The 17,437-nt window shown below is 37.2% G+C and overlaps 4 protein-coding genes across 4 annotated transcripts; 2 read left to right on the plus strand and 2 right to left on the minus strand.

Moving 5' to 3' along the window:
• Nucleotides 1–1,774: 1,774 nt before the first annotated feature.
• Nucleotides 1,775–2,770, minus strand: si:ch211-5k11.8 (Hemoglobin subunit alpha-like). Its single transcript, XM_051887692.1, has 3 exons — nucleotides 2,508–2,770; nucleotides 2,127–2,334; nucleotides 1,775–2,014 (listed from the first exon to the last, which is right to left on the minus strand). Exons 1-3 carry the CDS (start codon nucleotides 2,600–2,602, stop codon nucleotides 1,886–1,888), a joined length of 432 nt encoding a protein of 143 aa, XP_051743652.1. The 5' UTR covers nucleotides 2,603–2,770; the 3' UTR covers nucleotides 1,775–1,885.
• A 968-nt stretch (nucleotides 2,771–3,738) lies between these two features.
• hbba1 (hemoglobin, beta adult 1) lies at nucleotides 3,739–4,667 on the plus strand. The gene is made up of 3 exons (XM_051887683.1): nucleotides 3,739–4,014; nucleotides 4,127–4,349; nucleotides 4,423–4,667. Exons 1-3 carry the CDS (start codon nucleotides 3,923–3,925, stop codon nucleotides 4,552–4,554), a joined length of 447 nt encoding a protein of 148 aa, XP_051743643.1. The 5' UTR covers nucleotides 3,739–3,922; the 3' UTR covers nucleotides 4,555–4,667.
• A 5,136-nt stretch (nucleotides 4,668–9,803) lies between these two features.
• On the minus strand, nucleotides 9,804–10,815 carry hbaa2 (hemoglobin, alpha adult 2). The gene is made up of 3 exons (XM_051887694.1): nucleotides 10,579–10,815; nucleotides 10,268–10,475; nucleotides 9,804–10,034 (listed from the first exon to the last, which is right to left on the minus strand). Exons 1-3 carry the CDS (start codon nucleotides 10,671–10,673, stop codon nucleotides 9,906–9,908), a joined length of 432 nt encoding a protein of 143 aa, XP_051743654.1. The 5' UTR covers nucleotides 10,674–10,815; the 3' UTR covers nucleotides 9,804–9,905.
• Nucleotides 10,816–11,748: 933 nt separating this feature from the next.
• hbba2 (hemoglobin, beta adult 2) lies at nucleotides 11,749–12,637 on the plus strand. The gene is made up of 3 exons (XM_051887685.1): nucleotides 11,749–12,000; nucleotides 12,107–12,329; nucleotides 12,407–12,637. Exons 1-3 carry the CDS (start codon nucleotides 11,909–11,911, stop codon nucleotides 12,533–12,535), a joined length of 444 nt encoding a protein of 147 aa, XP_051743645.1. The 5' UTR covers nucleotides 11,749–11,908; the 3' UTR covers nucleotides 12,536–12,637.
• Nucleotides 12,638–17,437: the final 4,800 nt, after the last annotated feature.

Raw genomic sequence — 17,437 nt, forward strand, 5'->3', positions numbered from 1 at the left:
TTGTGCCATACACAATATACACAAAATAATACCTAAAACACAAACTATAACTATAAAACACAGATTACTAGATACTTTTCTTAGCTCATTAAACTGACTTTTGAAAACAAGAGGCAGTAGAGATTTTCTCATTTTAGTATTTTTGATGCAAGACATTTTTAAAGAAAGCTGTCAAAAATCACTATTTCTCATTGTTCTGTCTATACAAGACTCTCGGGTACATGCAGATGTTATACTGAAACCAATATCACGAAACCTGTTACCTGAATACTTTCAGCTAAAAATTAGCAGCATATGACATTTGAATAGTGATTTTTAGAATAATAATCATAAATTCTCATTAATCGTGTTCACAACATGACTCAAGTTCATCCACAGCAATGGTTATTAGCCTATAAAAAACAATTACTAGTTTAAAGCCTGTGTTTGAAAGGGATAATTTACCCCAAAATGAGCATTCTGTCATCATTTATTCACGCTCATATGGCTTCGGAGGACTTGGAATAAAGTACATGACATATTGACTACTGTACTTTTATTATGATGCTTTCATGCTGATATAAGTTTTTTTTTTTTTTTTTTTTTTTTTTTCATTTCTGGGACTGGTCCACATCCACATTCATGATGGTCGGGGAAAAACATGAATATTCTTTAGAACAACTTTGTTAAGCACTGAAGAAAGTCATGCAGGTTTTGAATAAAGAGCCATCAATACGTTTTTAAATAAAAGCTGCTTTAAACTAAAATACATTTAATTGGCTGTTTAAATAAAAACAAAGTTAAACTTTTGTGAGCATGATTTATTGCATTGTTAGTCACATCAAGATAATAAAAAATGCTGTTTATATTTTTTACCACTAAGGAAAAATATAAGCCACGATTACATGATATATGTGGCCTATTTTGTATTTTTCTTTGTAAATGTAATTAAAATATTATGTTTTAACTCAAGTAAAGTACAGATCTCCCAAAATAATACTAAAGTACCTTATTATTTATTATAGTGAACGAAGTACTGTTACTCAAGAAGGCTACACCTTTGTTTAAGTGATTCGCACATGTTTTTCCTCTTTATACTCTAAAAAATGTTGGGTTAAAAACAAACCAAGTTGGGTTGAAAATGGACAAACCCAGCGGTTGGGTTAAATGTTTGACCAACCTGCTGGGTAGTTTTATTTAACTCAACAATTGATTAAAAATTACTATATGGCTGGCTTAAAATGAACCCAAAATTGGTTGGAAATTAAAAATCAGGCAGACAATTATGTGAGCATTTATTATAAACTTATTAATAAATGTGAATTTCCAACCTATTTTGGGTTCATTTTAAGTAAGCAATATAGTAATGTTGGGTTAAATAAAACGATCAAGCAGATTGGGTCAAACATTTAACCCAACCACTGGGTCAAAACAACTCAATCGCTGGGTTTGTCCATTTTTAACCCAGCATTTTTTATTGAATGTGAGTGAATTAGAACATCTCTGTAATTTCGGACTCCCAGTATTCTGGATTATCGCTCAGTTGGGAATGTCAACCATGAACATTATCATGTTGACTTCATTTACTTGTAACCCATATGTGAAGGTAAGCTAACCATGCTTTCTGGAATACCCCCAGATTTAAGTCATTTTAAATAGAAAAAAAAAAAAAAAAATTCATCGATTGATTGACTAATATCGTATTGATGATGCTTTTACCCTGCCCAAAGGGCTTGAGAACACATGATCGACATGATCAAATACAGGTTAATAGATAGCAATAAAACATGACTCCTTCTTGTGTTAGTTCTGTGCCTTTTATTGAGAAATATCATTCAGACATCATGCATGAGTTGGTTAGAGGTGCCGTGCCGCACAGTGTTGCCTGTGGATGCCCACTGGAGGATTAGCGGTACTTCTCAGAAAGAGCCAGGGCCAAGTTCTGGAAAAACTTGTCAACTGACACATGAACCTCTGGGGTGAAGTCGGCAGGGAAGAGCATGGCGATGACCACTATGAGATTGTGTGCGAGGATCTAGAAAAGGAATAAAGCGAAACACATTACCATTAGCCTACTACCATGTCCATGATGAGCAGCCTACACTTAATTATTTTTTGATGTAGGTAGTGCTATTGTTTTGGTGTACCTTGAAGTTGGCCGGGTCAACACGCAGCTTGAAAGCATGAAGTTCGCTCAGGGCGGCCAGACCTCCCGCAAGGTCGTCTATTTTTGAAACGGCATCGCCGACTGCAGCCACGATAACCTTGCCGTGCTTCTTCACAGGACCAGACCCGGGGCTCAGGTCAGCCCAGTGAGAGAAGTAGGTCTTGGTCTGAGGGTAGACGGTCAGCATCCTGAAGAAAATAATAACAATAATAATCTAAACATTATGCTCGAAGGTAGGCTACTAGAAGAAGTAAAAACATTAGCTTTTCATGTAATTTGCAAAGTTATTTAACACGTTTCTATATAACATCGTTAATAGTCTAATCGCAACTTAAATAGGAAAACAATAGGTCAGTATTACCTGCCGAGGGCTTCAGCGCCGATTTCATCGGCCTTAGAGCTGATCTTAGACCATAGGGCCTTTACAACAGCCTTGTCCTTATCAGAGAGACTCATTGCTGCGTCTTCTTTTTCTCAAGTTAGATCGTCTTCAGAAAAAAAGATGTTAACGACAACGGGATATTGTCCCACTTTTTATATAAAACTAAAGATGGGCACACCCATGCAATCAATCCAAACCACACCTCTTCAACGCTTTTCTGCTGATCTCTAACCTGTGGTGTCCAATCAAAAACGTGCCAATTTTGTGCTTCTTGTTTAATGAAGATAACGATTTTCTTTCTACATCCTTGATGCGCTTAAAATATTCTATAAGCATTTTTGCAAAGATAGCCTATGTGTGGAATTTAAATGACAATCCAATGACAAAAATTAAATTATTTTTATTTTCAATTGATCATAAATAAATAATAACCCATTTGTGACATTTTTTCTAAACGTTGAAAAATGGTTGTATTTCTAATAAAATTCATTCTAAATAATAAAGTTCATAATAATAAAGTTCATCATCAACTAAATGCGCTCGTAAAATTTTCATACATTGTAATCAAAAGTTGAAAGGTGCTGTGCACTACACTCAAAAAAATTAAGCCTTTTTTAAGATTTACGAATTGCAATTGTATAGTAAAATTCCATGAAACTGAACTGAATAATCCTTACATAATATTTATATCATGGATTAAGAATTTTAATTCAGTAAAAAATAAAAAACTATCGAGCTTAATAAAACATTTTGTATAAATCTTAGTGAACAAGGGAATGGACCGTTTTAATTTATTCGTATTCATAAATTTAAACAAATGAAAATATGCCTCCATTCCCTTGTTCCATTAAGATTTATACAAAATGTTTTATTAAGCTCTATAGTTTTTTTTACTCATTTAAAATTCTTAATCCATGATATGACTAATATATAGGCTAAGGAATATTCAATTTGATGGAGGCTTAAAAATGATTTCACTGAAAACGACTACATTTTATTGTAATTTATTTGTTTTATAGTTTGTTTTTATAGTATTTATAGTTTGTTTTGAAAGCATAAATTATTTATTTTTAACCCTAACAGTGGGGCATATTATGGCATGATCATTATGGGCACGACCAAAGTTCGTTATGCATATATTTAATTAAAAAAATAAAAAAAAACCGCTTGTTCATGTTTTAAACATCTTTCAAAACAACTTTTTTGGACGGGGTCCGATCAGTGAGGTGCAGACACGTATGCGTCACCTGCTGAGAGAAATTATCCAATAAGACTTTGCATATTTTAATGGGCGGAGACATCAGACATCAATAAATTGTACTCCGGTTTCAGAATTTCTATAGTGATTCCTGTTGGACTTCAGCAAGCACCTAAGGACATCCTAAAGCGTAAACATGGTTGAGTGGACAGACGCTGAGCGAACTGCCATCCTTGGCCTGTGGGGAAAGCTCAATATCGATGAAATCGGACCTCAGGCCCTATCCAGGTACAACTGCATCAGATTCTTTATAGACGCATCCTATAATGACTCCCTCTGTTACATGATGTCAGCTACTCAGTTTATTTAATGCCGTTCTTAATGCTTCTGATTTTTTAAGGTGTCTGATCGTGTATCCCTGGACTCAGAGATATTTCGCGACCTTTGGCAACCTGTCAAGCCCCGCTGCGATCATTGGTAACCCCAAGGTGGCAGCTCATGGGAAGACTGTGATGGGAGGTCTGGAGAGAGCCATCAAGAACTTGGACAACATCAAGGCCACCTATTCCGCGCTCAGTGTGATGCACTCTGAGAAACTGCATGTGGATCCAGACAACTTCAGGGTAGGTTGTGCTCATATTATGTTGAAGAATCATCACCGAAAAACAGCACCTTAATAGATCTCTTTCTCTACAGCTTCTCGCTGATTGCATCACCGTATGCGCTGCCATGAAGTTCGGCCCCTCTGGTTTCAATGCTGACGTCCAGGAGGCTTGGCAGAAGTTTCTGTCTGTCGTCGTGTCCGCTCTGTGCAGACAGTACCATTAGAGTCTCATCACCAATGAATACCAGCTATATTGCAGAAGATCGCACCGCGCGGAGCTGTTCACACAAAGATCTAATTCTTATACAATAAGATCAATAAAATAATGCTAAAAGCACTTTAATGTTGTTTGCTGCTATTTATTTCACAAAACACACTGACTATAATCTATGACCAGAATTATGAACTTTTCGTTAACACATATTCACTTTTAACTATGACTTTTCCCTCAATAAACTCATAATTTACTGCTTATTAATAGTTAGTAGTTGTTGTAGTGGTTAAGTTCAGGCATTGGGTAGGATTTAGAGATGTAGAATAAGGTCATGCACAATAAGGCATTAATATGTGCTTTATAAGTACTAATAAACAGCCAATACGCGAGCTAATAAGTAACTAGTTAAAAGTGAGAATTGTTCCCATACTGAAGTGTTACCAAAAAGGCTCTTGATGGCAACTTAAGAAAAGAATCCTGTTTTTCAACAATATTATTGTCTAGGCCTATATGGGGTTCTTAGGATTTTTTAGTGAGTTTATCAACAAGTCCTAATACGTCAGCAACTTATTAGCCCTAATAAATAAGCCTTTAAAAGACAGTTATGATAGATTTGCAGACTGTGGGTGTTAACCGCTTGAATTCATTGATAAAAGAAATAAAATTTATCGCAGCCTCCAGTGGCTGTATAGCATATTTTCAAAATAAGCTGACACTCTTATCTGTTTTATAAATATAATTATTTATTAGTCAATTAGTTTCTCTGTTTGCAAATTTGTTTGCAATTTATTTTAATAAGAGAGAACAGCGAACTATATGCTATTTGAACAATAGTCAATTCTTTAAACTACTTTAACTACAACGGATATCTACTAAAATGAGCAAACCGTGTAGATCTGTCAAATACTTGCAATGTCGAAAGTTACACTCTTAAAAATAAAGGTTTCAAATGGGGGGAGGGGGTTGCAGCGATGCCACTGAAGAACCATTTTAGGTTCCCCAAAGAACCTTTCAGTGAACAGTTCTTAAAATAACCTTTTTTTTATTAGTGTGAAGATCATTTTAATAATCTAAGGAGGTTTTTCCAGTATAAAGAAGCTTTTGTGCAATGGGAAGGTTTCATGGATGTGAAAGGTCCTTCGTGGAACCATCGATGCCAGTAAATAACCTTTATCTTTAAGAGTGTATGCTACATGTAAGTTAATACTGTGAGCTATAAGCTATAAAAGCATTTCTACTTCTTTTAGTACCGATAACGAACCATGACATATATTGACTGTAATGCGCTTTCCCAATTTGACAACACAGCTGGACAACCATGGAAACAACAAGCAGCAGCTGGAAATTTATGGATTATAACTTAACTGTCAAAATAACTGTCACTGTCATTAAAAAAATCAATCTCCTGTATTCAGAAACTTCAGAAAGCTATAGGCATATATTTATTTAAAACTAAAGCATAAAGGATGGATAACGCGGGACCCCATTTATGGTTCAGGTATTTTTGTTGCAAGTTTTGTTTCCAGCAACTATATAGCTATTAAAATTAGCTCTGTATATGACATTAGGCTACAAGACAAACACTGCCCCAGTAACTATAATTGACAATTTATTGAAATGTAATCTTAACGTTTGCTTATTTTTATATTTTAATATCAATCCGTCATTAGTCCGGAGACAGACTCTAAAGTTATGCTAGAAGACCTTCTAGAGATGTCAAAACACAGTTTGCAGGTGGAAAAAAACCATCCATTAAAAAAACATATTAAAATAAATAAAATCTGAAGTCTAATAAAAGTAAAAAAAAAAAAATAAAAATGTATAGAAAATAAATGCACCTGTTTTTGAATATTGCTTAATTAACTTACCTTCGGTGCTTACCCCTAATTACGAAACAAACAAACAAATACAAGACAGGATGCCCGAACCCTGTCTTCAATTATATTTAACACTTTAGCATGAACATATTTCATTGTAAATATAGGGATATAATATATAAAATAAAAAAAGTTTAATGGTAAAGGGGTTTAGCATTTTGACAGGCCAACTTATAACATATGGTAGGTTATATTTTTATTAGGCTACTCCCGTTTGAGTGAGAACTTATTTGAATGAATGAATGAATAAATAAATTCATTCATTCGTTCGTTCGTTCAATCATTCATTCACCTTATTTGTAAACCCTATAGACCTTATGCGCCAGAGAAACAAGCGCGCCGCCATTTTTATAATATTGTCTTTGAACTTCCGTTTTTGCGGTAGCTCTGTATATTTCTATGGCATCGCTGTTGATTTACTTGTTGTAGAGTTAATTAAAGTTATCGTGATCATTGTAATGTTTAAAGCAGATGTCTTAACAAATGTCAGTAGACCCAGAAGTTTTTTTTTTTTTTTTTTTTTTTTTGACCCAGAAGATTTTAAAACTTGCAAACCGCAAGTCAAAAGACAACGAGCTCAGCGCTGAAAAGGGGCGGGCTAAGGTCTATAGAAGTTGAGTAGGCCTATTCACCTGTTTCCGCGGGGCGCTACTGTGAAAAAAGAATGTGGGTACAACTTCCGGTGAGGCGGCGGAAGTAGCATACCAATGGTATTTTGTGTGTTAATTAGCGAAGAGGCTAAGTGTTTTTCGGATCATTGTTTACTTTGTAAAGTTGCAAACCTTAATGAGAGATGTCGTTACGGCACTCAGGGACAACATTTCAGTTTAGTACATTTATTAGTTAATAATATCACAATACAATAACAGTTTTCGTGTCCTTAATTGTTCTTTACTTTACTGACAAAAAGTGCTGCTGCATGACTGCAAGAGCATCCTGGCCCTGCAACACATGAACAACCCGCTGTCTGTTCTTAACCTGTCACTGATGCTAGCACCAAAGCCTTATGATGTGATGTTTTACTCCTACTGGTGTCGTGCGTGCCAGAGCCAGTTGCGTTTCCACTGTCATATGCGATGCTAAAGGCTATTTATGTTAACCATTGTGATAATAAATACACACGTTTATGGAAAATATCAGAGACTGCTTGAGGAACGTAGATAATTCTTATATGATTATAATCGTGTATTTATTTGGTTTAATGTTTTATCTGTCTCTTCCCTGTGCCTTTGTTGATACCGGATGCATATGCATATCTTTCACAGATTCACACACTCCGGTTAACTCGTATAACTCATAACTCCTGTTTTCCTCTCATGAGCTCCCTCTGTTGCTCTGGCTGAAAGGATCAGGATAGATAGACAGGAGAGATCGCTCAAACGTCCTCGGATTGCAATCATCACATAATTTAGAGGAAAATTAATAGAAATGCTCAGAAAAGTGACGTAAACATAGGGTATGTTATCAATATATTTCTAAATGTGTAAGCCTTTGGACCTAAAAACCATAATGGAGTTGTTTTGTGCACTCTTGTGATCGTAAATGAATGGAAGCAGGTGCAACTGAATAGGTATGTGTTTTCTTTTTATGTCAATATAAATATCAGTTAGATTTAGCATGATTGATGTGCACTCCTGACATAAATTAATAAATTAGTGTTACTGTAACATTTTTTATTATAAAACATTGTTCATATATTGATGCTGGAATCTTTAATCTTTAAGTAAAAGCCAAACGTTCGCAAGTTTGGATCGCTAAATCTTGAATGACTGTCAACTGTTGAATGAATGAGTGTCACGTCCAGCTTGTTTACTTTGAACCGGAAGACACTCCCACTTTTGACGCAAGGCCTCATGGGGCGTAGGAAACTTGTGGATATGATTTGAGGATTTTGTCTCACGATGGTCCAGTCAGAATGTATACGAAGCAAACCATCCATAACGAACGACACTGAAATTAAGAGCGCACAGTTTATCTGTCATTCATAAATAAATCCGTAAAATAACAGTTATTAATAAACATTCAAATAAATACATTTCAGTCGCCATGCAGTGAAGACACAACGAGCCAGAGAAAGACAACAAAGAGGGCAGTTTTTTACTGTTCAGTGAAGAAAAGTTTATGTGTGATTAGTTTGGAAAGTGCAACTGAGACTGAAGTATTATTATGTACATTTTGACATATTCATCTTCAGTTGTAAAATAAAGCGATATGGCATCATTGAGAATTAACTTGTAGCAATGGACCAAATTTATAAATTTACATTAACCAAGATTTTGTAATAATATGCAAAATGAATGTAAACAACTTTGTGAAGCTACCAATTCAAATCATAATTTCCTTGTAATTAAAAGTAAAATAACAAATCTCCAGAAGAAATTGGTTTTTAAATAGGCCTATAAACCTTTCAAGACAGACCTTTTATCTGAGGTTTGTATATGCTTTTGTAGAAGTCAGGGATAAGTTATATATCAATATCCCAAGCCTTGAACATCTCACGGAGCACTGTAGCTACAATCCATCTTCCGGAAATGGAAAGAGTATGGTACAACTGCAAACCTGTCCACAGGACAAGTCGTGCACTCCACAAATCTGGCCTTTATGGAAGAGTGGCAAGAAGAAAGCCATTGTTGAAAGAAAGCCATAAGAAGTCCCGTTTTCAGTTTGCGACAAGCCATGTGGGGGACACAGCAAACATGTGGGATGAAGGTGCTCTGGCATGATGGCAGCATCATGTTGTGGGGATGCTTTTCTTCAGCAGGGACAGGGATGCTGGTCAGAGTTGATGGAAAGATGGATGGAGCCAAATACAGATGAAAACCTGTTAGAGGTTTTCATCTGTTCTTAGATGAAAACCTGTTAGAGTCTGCAAAAGACTTGAGACTGGGGCGGAGGTTCACCTTCCAGCAAGACAACGACCCTAAACATACAGCAGAGCTACAATGGAATGGTTTAGATCAAAGCATATTCATGTGTTAGAATGGCCCAGTCAAAGTCCAGACCTAAATCCAATTGAGAATCTGTGGCGAGACTTGAAAATTGCTGTTCACAGACGCTCTCCATCCAATCTGACTGATCTTGAGCTATTTTGCACAGAAGAATGGACAAAAAATTCACTCTCTAGATGTGCAAAGCTAGAGACATACCCCAAAAGACCTGCAGCTGTAATTGCAGCGAAAGGTGGTTCTACAAAGTATTAACAGTGGCGTTTAGGTTATGATCGCGTTTCCGGCGGTTTATCAGCTGGCAATTTTCAATGCCTATTTAAGAGTGCAGGTTGCAACTATTATTAACAATAATGGAAAGATTAGGCTTATCAGTATGTCACAATATCACCCAAAAAAACAAAAAACAAACAAACAAAAAAAACACGTACGACACGTTTTGATTGTTGTAGATTTTATTGATTGCGTCTGATATTTTACTTTTCATTATTTCAAGTAGCTCTGTTTGCAGATAAACTAGAAGCCCCTGAATGATGATTTTATCTGTATTTATCAGCGAGGGCAGCAGACAGAGCCGCGAGAAACTTGTCCACGGACACGTGCACTTCTGCGGTGAAGTCAGCGGGGAAATGAACTGCAAGAGTCACGAGGATGTTATGGGACAGAATCTGAAAAGAATAAGAAAAAATAACACAAAAAGTAGTAAATGAACAATTAATACACTATGAATAATAATCCGCATTTTTATTTCACATCTTGGATGTCTCCTTTTGATTGAACTCAGAGTGCGCAACACCATGATTTGGGTGTGTCAGATTATCTTCACACCTTAAATGTAGGCTACACTCAAGAGAAAGGATTGAAACACTGCACAAAAAGCACATAGCAATTATATTCTCACCTTGAAGTTTACAGGGTCAATGCGCAACTTAGTGGCATGGATTTCACTCAAGGCGCTCATTCCACCAATAAGATCATCCATTTTGCCCACAGCATCAGTGATGGCTGTCATCACAGTTTTGCCGTGTTTCTTCACTTGGGGAGAGCTGACAGAATGATCAGTCCAATCATGAAAATATATTTTAGTCTGAGGGTAGACAATGAGCATTCTGGGGAAAGGAGAAGAATCCGTTTGTATTAGATTTAGCAAAACTCTTCGACATTGATTTGTAGGCTATGAGCCCAAAATTAATTTAAATGTTGAGGTCTTACCTTCCCAGAGCTTCTTGGCCTATGGCGTCGGCCTTACTAGAGATTTTACCCCAGAAGGCCTTGACCAAGGCTTTATCCTTAGCTGTCAGACTCATTTCTCGATCCTTTCCAATTCGGTATTAGAGGAGCAAAGTTTTAGTTGAAGGATAAGGGGTCTTTTTATAACGTGCTGCCACACCCAACAGAGCACCAGCTCCACCTCTCAGGCTTCAGCCAAGAATTACAGACGAATTTTGTCAATTCATTTCATCATTCATTATTTTATTAAAATAGTGAATGGTTTTGTTTATTTTAAATTAGGAAAACAAAACAGAAAATGTCTATGAATCCATTTTGCATCATCTCTTTAAAAACAGCGATAATTACCAGAAATACAGAATCCTATCGAACATAATACTAAAGGATTGCGACAACTCTAACAGTTTTATAACTAAATTTAAGAAAAATTAATGTAATGTATTAAATGTCTTGGCTGTTTTGTCTGAAATCATAAACAATACTTTCCTTGCTTTTTTATTAAATTAACAACAGATTTATCGGAACAATTTGTATTTATATTAGGCTTCAGTCTGCTGTTTTTGCATGAGATATTCTTCGGGGTCGTTTGGGGACACCAAATGGCACCTAAAGGGTGGGGCAAATTAAAAAAGAACAGGACATCCACGGTTATCAAGATTATACAAATTAAGAACATTTTGAAATGGGATGAACGGGTCTGAGTGTCCAGATAAAGCAAAATAAGCGGGCAATCGTTCAAATTAAAAACTTTAATTAGATGTTAAATGCGTTCATTTTAATTTCGTGTTAATTTTATATTAAGAATATACATGACTGAGCTTTTCACCTATACGGATTCATTTGTCTAAATATTATAACAGAATAGGCCTATTGTACAGCTTTGACAAGTGCCATACGACTCATGTGCCTAGTGTTTTTCATTATTTATTATTTTAGCATAATTAGGTCGATAGCTATATAAGGTTTGAACATTTTCTGAATTTGGAATTAAACAAATCACAACATAAAGCCTTAGATTTTGGACTCTTGGGGCAAGCACAATACGCACAACACACGGGTCGACATTCGTGATTTTGATGATTGAATCCATATTTATTTTGTGATGTACGAAATGGGTTCCTGGCAAATATTATTGCGCAGTTTCTAATCAAAATGTAATTAACTAGGTTCGGAACCAAGTACGAATAGGTACCACACATAGCCAATCAGTCTCTGCGACTGGTGTGGGGCGGAGAGTGCGAGTATAAATAAAAACCCCTCGCGCATCTAAGTTCAGCATTCACACTTGTTGAAAAAAGAAGAGATAATCACAATGGTGGAGTGGTCAGATTCCGAGCGCAATACTATTGCTAATGTCTGGGGCACAATCAACGTCGATGAAATCGGACCCCAGGCTCTGGCAAGGTAATGTGATAGCGTGCAAAGATTATACATAACACATCGTTAATTCATTGTGTATTTTGAAAAGAGTTTTGATTCGTATAGCTATTTGCATTGTTTCATATGACAGGCTGCTGATTGTATATCCCTGGACTCAGAGGTATTTCGGTGCCTTTGGAAACCTTTCCAGTGCAGCTGCAATCCAGGGCAATCCCAAGGTGGCACAACATGGTAAAACTGTGCTAAATGCGTTGGAAAAAGCCGTGAAGAACATGGATGACATCAAAGGCACTTACTCCCAACTCAGCCAGCTGCACTGCGAGAAACTAAACGTCGATCCAGACAACTTCAGGGTAAATGCTTTATTTTCAAAATATGAGCGTATTAATTAGGATTACCTAACAAATGTACGTTTTCTTGACTCACGCAGCTGTTGGCCGATTGCCTCACCATTGTCATTGCGACCAAATTCGGAGCCGCTTTCAACCCTGCAGTTCAGGCCACCTGGCAGAAGCTCCTGTCTGTAGTTGTGTCTGCTCTCACCAGCCGTTATTTCTGAAGTCCTGCTTGAGATCTCTGCCTTTATTCAATGATGATTCAATGCATTAAAGCGTTGAAAAAGTATAGGCTATAAATACAATAAATACAGGCTATCAAACAAGGTGTGGATCGTGAGTCTTTTTTATTCATCAAGTGAAAAATGATATAGGCATTTCTCATTGATTAATGAGCTTCGACATTTCTCTCTAAAATGAACAAACTGTTGTCATCATAATCAGCATTATCAGTGAAAAGTTGTTGACCTTGCAGTGGTTAAGGAGTAAAAAATTATTTTTCAGTTTTTAAAACACTCAAAATGCTCTTAATTTGCAGACAGTACCCTTTGACAGACAAATGGTTCTGACATGGGTTTTGTGTCAGTGAGATGCCACCTGCTCCAGCTCTGATACAAGCTGGGCCATATGAACATATATGTGCATTATACATTATTGCCCTACATTAGGATGGTTCAGAGTTCTTGTAGCCTTATACCTCAGGTTAAGGCATGTGAGATGTTTGGCAAGAATGTGTCCCTCTCCTCATATAATTCTGTCTCTAATATAAGTTCTCGTTAGTAATAATTCAGGTACAGTAAGGATACCTCTTTGTTATATGAGTTTTCCTGTCTTTTTGCATTAAAGAACTTATTTAGATTGAGACAAGAGGGACACCAAGTTGTCATTAATCCTTTATCAGTGTGTTCAACTGAAAATAGGTTAAATTAAGTAAGATTGAGCTGAAGATACAAAAGCGTACACACACAATAGGTTATGATAGTGCAGACATATAGGAATTACACATAGTAGAGATGAAATATAAAAATAATATAAGAAAACAAAAATGTAAATAATGCAATAAAATACAGTAGTAGAAAACTAGAGAAAAAATATACAATTGTTTTAACGAATGTACAGATATGCTATTTACAAGCGTACAGTTAATGTAGTTTACAATATCAATGTATTGTAATATAATATAATGATATATTGATTGCCTATCAATATATATAAGTAAATAATTTATATAAATTAAATATATAAATAACGTTTGCTGCAAGAAAAATTGAAATAACCATTTTTGGGGGAAAAAATTAACCCAGCTTTCAGTCAATATGAGCTAACATTGGGTTAAAATGTGTAACCCAGTAGCTATTACTTTAACCCATGTGTTCTGTCCAATGTTTACCCAGTGCTGAGTTGCCAAGTGGGTTGTTTTTAAACCAGACATTTTTAGAGTGTGGATTTCTGCACAAATTGGTCAAAATTTTATTTGATCACAGCAACATGTGTTGCTCCTCCCCATAGTTCAGCTTGCACATTTAGCCCCTCCCAGGGGTTTGGGTTTATCAGAATGGGTTGTAAAGCCCCTGCTAGATGCTGCTGCTATAAAGCGCTGCAGGGATGACATAGTTTTGTAGGCCAACCCAGAAGTTAGCATCTCCCTAGCTCCCTTGACAAAAAAAAAAAGAAGAAAAAAAAAGGGCTTTTTTATTTTATTACAAAAAGTATTCACAAATCAACGTAACTTTTATGAATTTTGAAGCCTAAATACAATCGGCAAAAGTAAAAAGCTAAATGTATAAACAAACCACACCATGGTCGCATGACTTCACAATTCTGCTGTCAGGGGTTGCTTGATGCAGAATGAACAAATAATAATCACCTGTTTCTATGTGACACAACTTCCTCTCCCCTAGAAAGTGTGCCCTCATACTGCAATTTACAGTTCAAACTGAGGAGGGAGGGAGGAGGCTCTGAAGGTGGACGAGGAGCAGACTGAGGAAGACACAGAGAAGACGACAACCAGGGAGGAGATGAAGGTGGGAGGAGCCGTGGCAGAGACAGGAGGGACCAGAGCAGAGACGGGAGGAGCAGGAGGATGACCCAGAGCAATAACAGGATGAAAAGGGATGAGGGAGCCCGGCGGAGCCTAAGGGATGGCAGTCCAGGGTGGAGCCGAGGGAGCATTGAGAAAAGGTGAAGCCAATGGGTCAGAGGGCCAAGGTGTAGTCTGGGACTTGAAGGCTTGAGGTAGAGTTGAAGGATTAGCAAGCCAAGGCACAGCTGATGACTGGGAGCCACTGGAGGATCCAAGGGGTTGAAGAGAGACAGTGGAGACAAGGCCAATGAACTGGATAGCTTTGACAGTGGAGGACAGAGATGGAGGCTGTCCGGGACCACCAACAATGAAGGAGACTGGAGCTGGGCAATGAAGACTTGGTGCTAGGCTTAACCAGGGATGACTTGGAACTAGGGTTATTTGGGGGCTTAAGCCTCCGATGTATTGTCAAAAGCCCAAGTCCAAGTACTAGAAATCCATCTGTCCAGGATGAAAAGCTGCTGCTGGCTGTGGTGGACTACTGCTTACTGTTTACATTTGACTAAACGCAACTTTGAAGCCCTTGTTTTATTTTTCATATATTTAAATAATCAACCACACAGTATCGTTATATCTGTGTTACAAACACTAATAATCACAGAAGTACTGGGATAAAAGGTTTTAGTTTGGATATAAACACTGATATCAAAACAGAGTAAATCACCTTTTGAAAGTGACTTGATGCTTCAACTAAAGATTGTATCCATTACAACGTAACGCCAGTAGGTAGTGACAAGTGATTGGTTGGCTGGGCTCTGGGTCTGGAGTTGGGCTGCGGATATCCTCGTCCACAATGTAAACAGTATATGGAGAGTCATTTTGTACCAGCATCCACTCCACAAACTCAGCGAAGCTCTCTGAAGGAACATCTACAGGCAGGCGCAGACCGCTCGTTAAATCCGGTGTGATAGAAAACACAAAGCGAGCAGTTGGGGTAGTGAGTTAAGGGTAGCAGTCAGGTCGAGAAAGTCCCTAGTGTGATCCTCGAGGGAGCGATCCCCCTACTCCAGCAGGAGGAGATGGACTATGGGAATATCCATTTATAATGTTCGCTGTTTACACCCTTTCACATGTAAGTTTAAAATATTCTGGCTGAGACCCCGAGTTGTTCAAGGCGACAGTTATTTAGAAGGTATCACTTTATTGTTTCCATGGTGACGTGCCATTGTTTGTCACTTGACAAACCGCAGCCACAATAGAGCTGTAAGACTGATGATCTGCTTTTATTTAATTTATCCTTTTTTATTAAAAATATTCACAAATTTGTTAACTATAGCATGAAGTATATGATATTCCGATTGTCAAATATGTGCTAGTAGATGTGTTTTGCTGTTTAAACACCTTTATAACGATATTATAAAGGTTAGTTGTTAGTGTTAGTTGAGCTATGCGCGATGGGGCGCCACCATAGTTCAGATAATCGGATCTGTTGGATTCACGTCTCCCAAAATACATGAAAGTAAGTGAGCTGCATGGTGAACTAGGAGAAGAATAAACTTTAAAGTTAATTACACAATGTTTATCTGATATGAATAAAACGTCATCTAATTATAATGGAAAGGATTGTTGCCGCTTCCATAGACATCAGTGTGTATTTTGCAAATTCTTAATGTATTGTTTTGTTAGTACTTATGTGTATTTAAATGTCTGAAACCTAAAATAAACATTATGTGGTTGAAAACGCTGCATATTTGTGATATATGAAAAGTGCTGCGCGCATCCGTCTCTGGTTTAGCGCCAGCCAAAGCATGCACGCACATTTGAATTTGGCAGTTGATCATGTGATGCTCTGAACATTCTAATCACACCGGTGGTGTGATCGTACACGTCAAAGGGTTAATCTTGTCTGTAGGGGTTGCTTGTTTACAAAGGATAATGCATGATGCAGAATGAACAAATAATAACATAACTTTAAGAAGAGACAATGAACAAGGGAGAGCTGAGGGCTTAAATACACAAGGAAGGTAATCAACGAAATAGGAGACAGGTGATAACTAATGAGAAACCACGACAATTGATGAATGACTAAAACTAAGGCAAAACAGAGACAGTGGCTGAATCCGAAAATTAAAAAATGCTGCCTTCGGAGGAAACATTCCAAAGTAGGAAGGCATCGAGGCACATCCGAATCCAATGTTAGCTTCACATCCTGTTTCCTGAGATACCTTCACCTGATCGATTTTTGAAGTCAGCATAGATGTATCCTTCGCTGCCTTTGATATCCCAGAGTCCTGTGCTTTCCATTCGGTGACAGTTGAGCTAGAAAAAATGGCGTCTGAAAATTGTTGTTTCTGGTCAGTTTTGACCAATGTCTCGTCATTTTTGACCAATGTTTTCCACTTCTGTTGTCATTTCCAGCGAGAAATTACTACTGTAGTAAATAATTATTTGTTTAGTTCTCACCAAAGCTCGCTCTATCTTGCTGTAGATCAATAAACTGTTACTCTGCCTCAGCAGTCTGTCTGAAATTAGTTTCACGAGTTATCTTTGTGCGCAAACGCTGCCCGCAGAGTCATTGAATATAAGACAACAAGTCAGCTGCCTAAGTTTTCGGACGCCGCCAATGAAAACTATGACTTAGAGGCCATTTACACTACAACGTTTTCAGCAAAAAACTTTTTATGTGTTTTGGAAGTTCATTTACATGACAATGGTGTTTTGGGGGCCTGAAAACACAAACTTCTGAAAATGGGTTTCAAGGTGCAAGTTTTTGAAAACTATACCGTTAACGTCCCTGTGTAAACTATAAAAAAACGAATTTGTGAAAACCGTGATGTCATGCACATGCGTCTATAGGAGCGTATAGTGTTTCTTTACAAAGAGATATCACCAACTACTGGCCTGGCATGAACAATACAGTTCATGCAGTTCATACAGTTTTTAGCCATTTTACACGGATCCTTGTTTCATGTAAACGTACCCTAAAACTAAACAAGACAGAGAAACAGAACATAATTGTAACATCTGCAGCCTTGTCAAATTAGGTTCCAGGAACAGGGTTAGAGAGGGGGTGCAATGCTATTTCATGCATTCTGACTTATTT

The sequence above is a fragment of the Ctenopharyngodon idella genome, chromosome 3, assembly GCF_019924925.1.
Source record: "Ctenopharyngodon idella isolate HZGC_01 chromosome 3, HZGC01, whole genome shotgun sequence".
Classification (NCBI taxonomy): domain Eukaryota; kingdom Metazoa; phylum Chordata; class Actinopteri; order Cypriniformes; family Xenocyprididae; genus Ctenopharyngodon; species Ctenopharyngodon idella.

Coding starts and splice junctions, on each gene's coding strand:
- hbaa2 (XM_051887694.1), bottom strand. CDS start 10,673: ATGAGTCTGACAGCTAAGGATAAAGCCTTGGTCAAGGCCTTCTGGGGT. Junction 10,476..10,578: donor GGCCAAGAAGCTCTGGGAAG/GTAAGACCTCAA, acceptor TCCTTTCCCCAG/AATGCTCATTGTCTACCCTC. Junction 10,035..10,267: donor TTGACCCTGTAAACTTCAAG/GTGAGAATATAA, acceptor TATTCTTTTCAG/ATTCTGTCCCATAACATCCT.
- hbba1 (XM_051887683.1), top strand. CDS start 3,923: ATGGTTGAGTGGACAGACGCTGAGCGAACTGCCATCCTTGGCCTGTGG. Junction 4,015..4,126: donor GGACCTCAGGCCCTATCCAG/GTACAACTGCAT, acceptor TGATTTTTTAAG/GTGTCTGATCGTGTATCCCT. Junction 4,350..4,422: donor TGGATCCAGACAACTTCAGG/GTAGGTTGTGCT, acceptor CTTTCTCTACAG/CTTCTCGCTGATTGCATCAC.
- hbba2 (XM_051887685.1), top strand. CDS start 11,909: ATGGTGGAGTGGTCAGATTCCGAGCGCAATACTATTGCTAATGTCTGG. Junction 12,001..12,106: donor GGACCCCAGGCTCTGGCAAG/GTAATGTGATAG, acceptor TTCATATGACAG/GCTGCTGATTGTATATCCCT. Junction 12,330..12,406: donor TCGATCCAGACAACTTCAGG/GTAAATGCTTTA, acceptor TGACTCACGCAG/CTGTTGGCCGATTGCCTCAC.
- si:ch211-5k11.8 (XM_051887692.1), bottom strand. CDS start 2,602: ATGAGTCTCTCTGATAAGGACAAGGCTGTTGTAAAGGCCCTATGGTCT. Junction 2,335..2,507: donor GGCGCTGAAGCCCTCGGCAG/GTAATACTGACC, acceptor TATTTTCTTCAG/GATGCTGACCGTCTACCCTC. Junction 2,015..2,126: donor TTGACCCGGCCAACTTCAAG/GTACACCAAAAC, acceptor TTCCTTTTCTAG/ATCCTCGCACACAATCTCAT.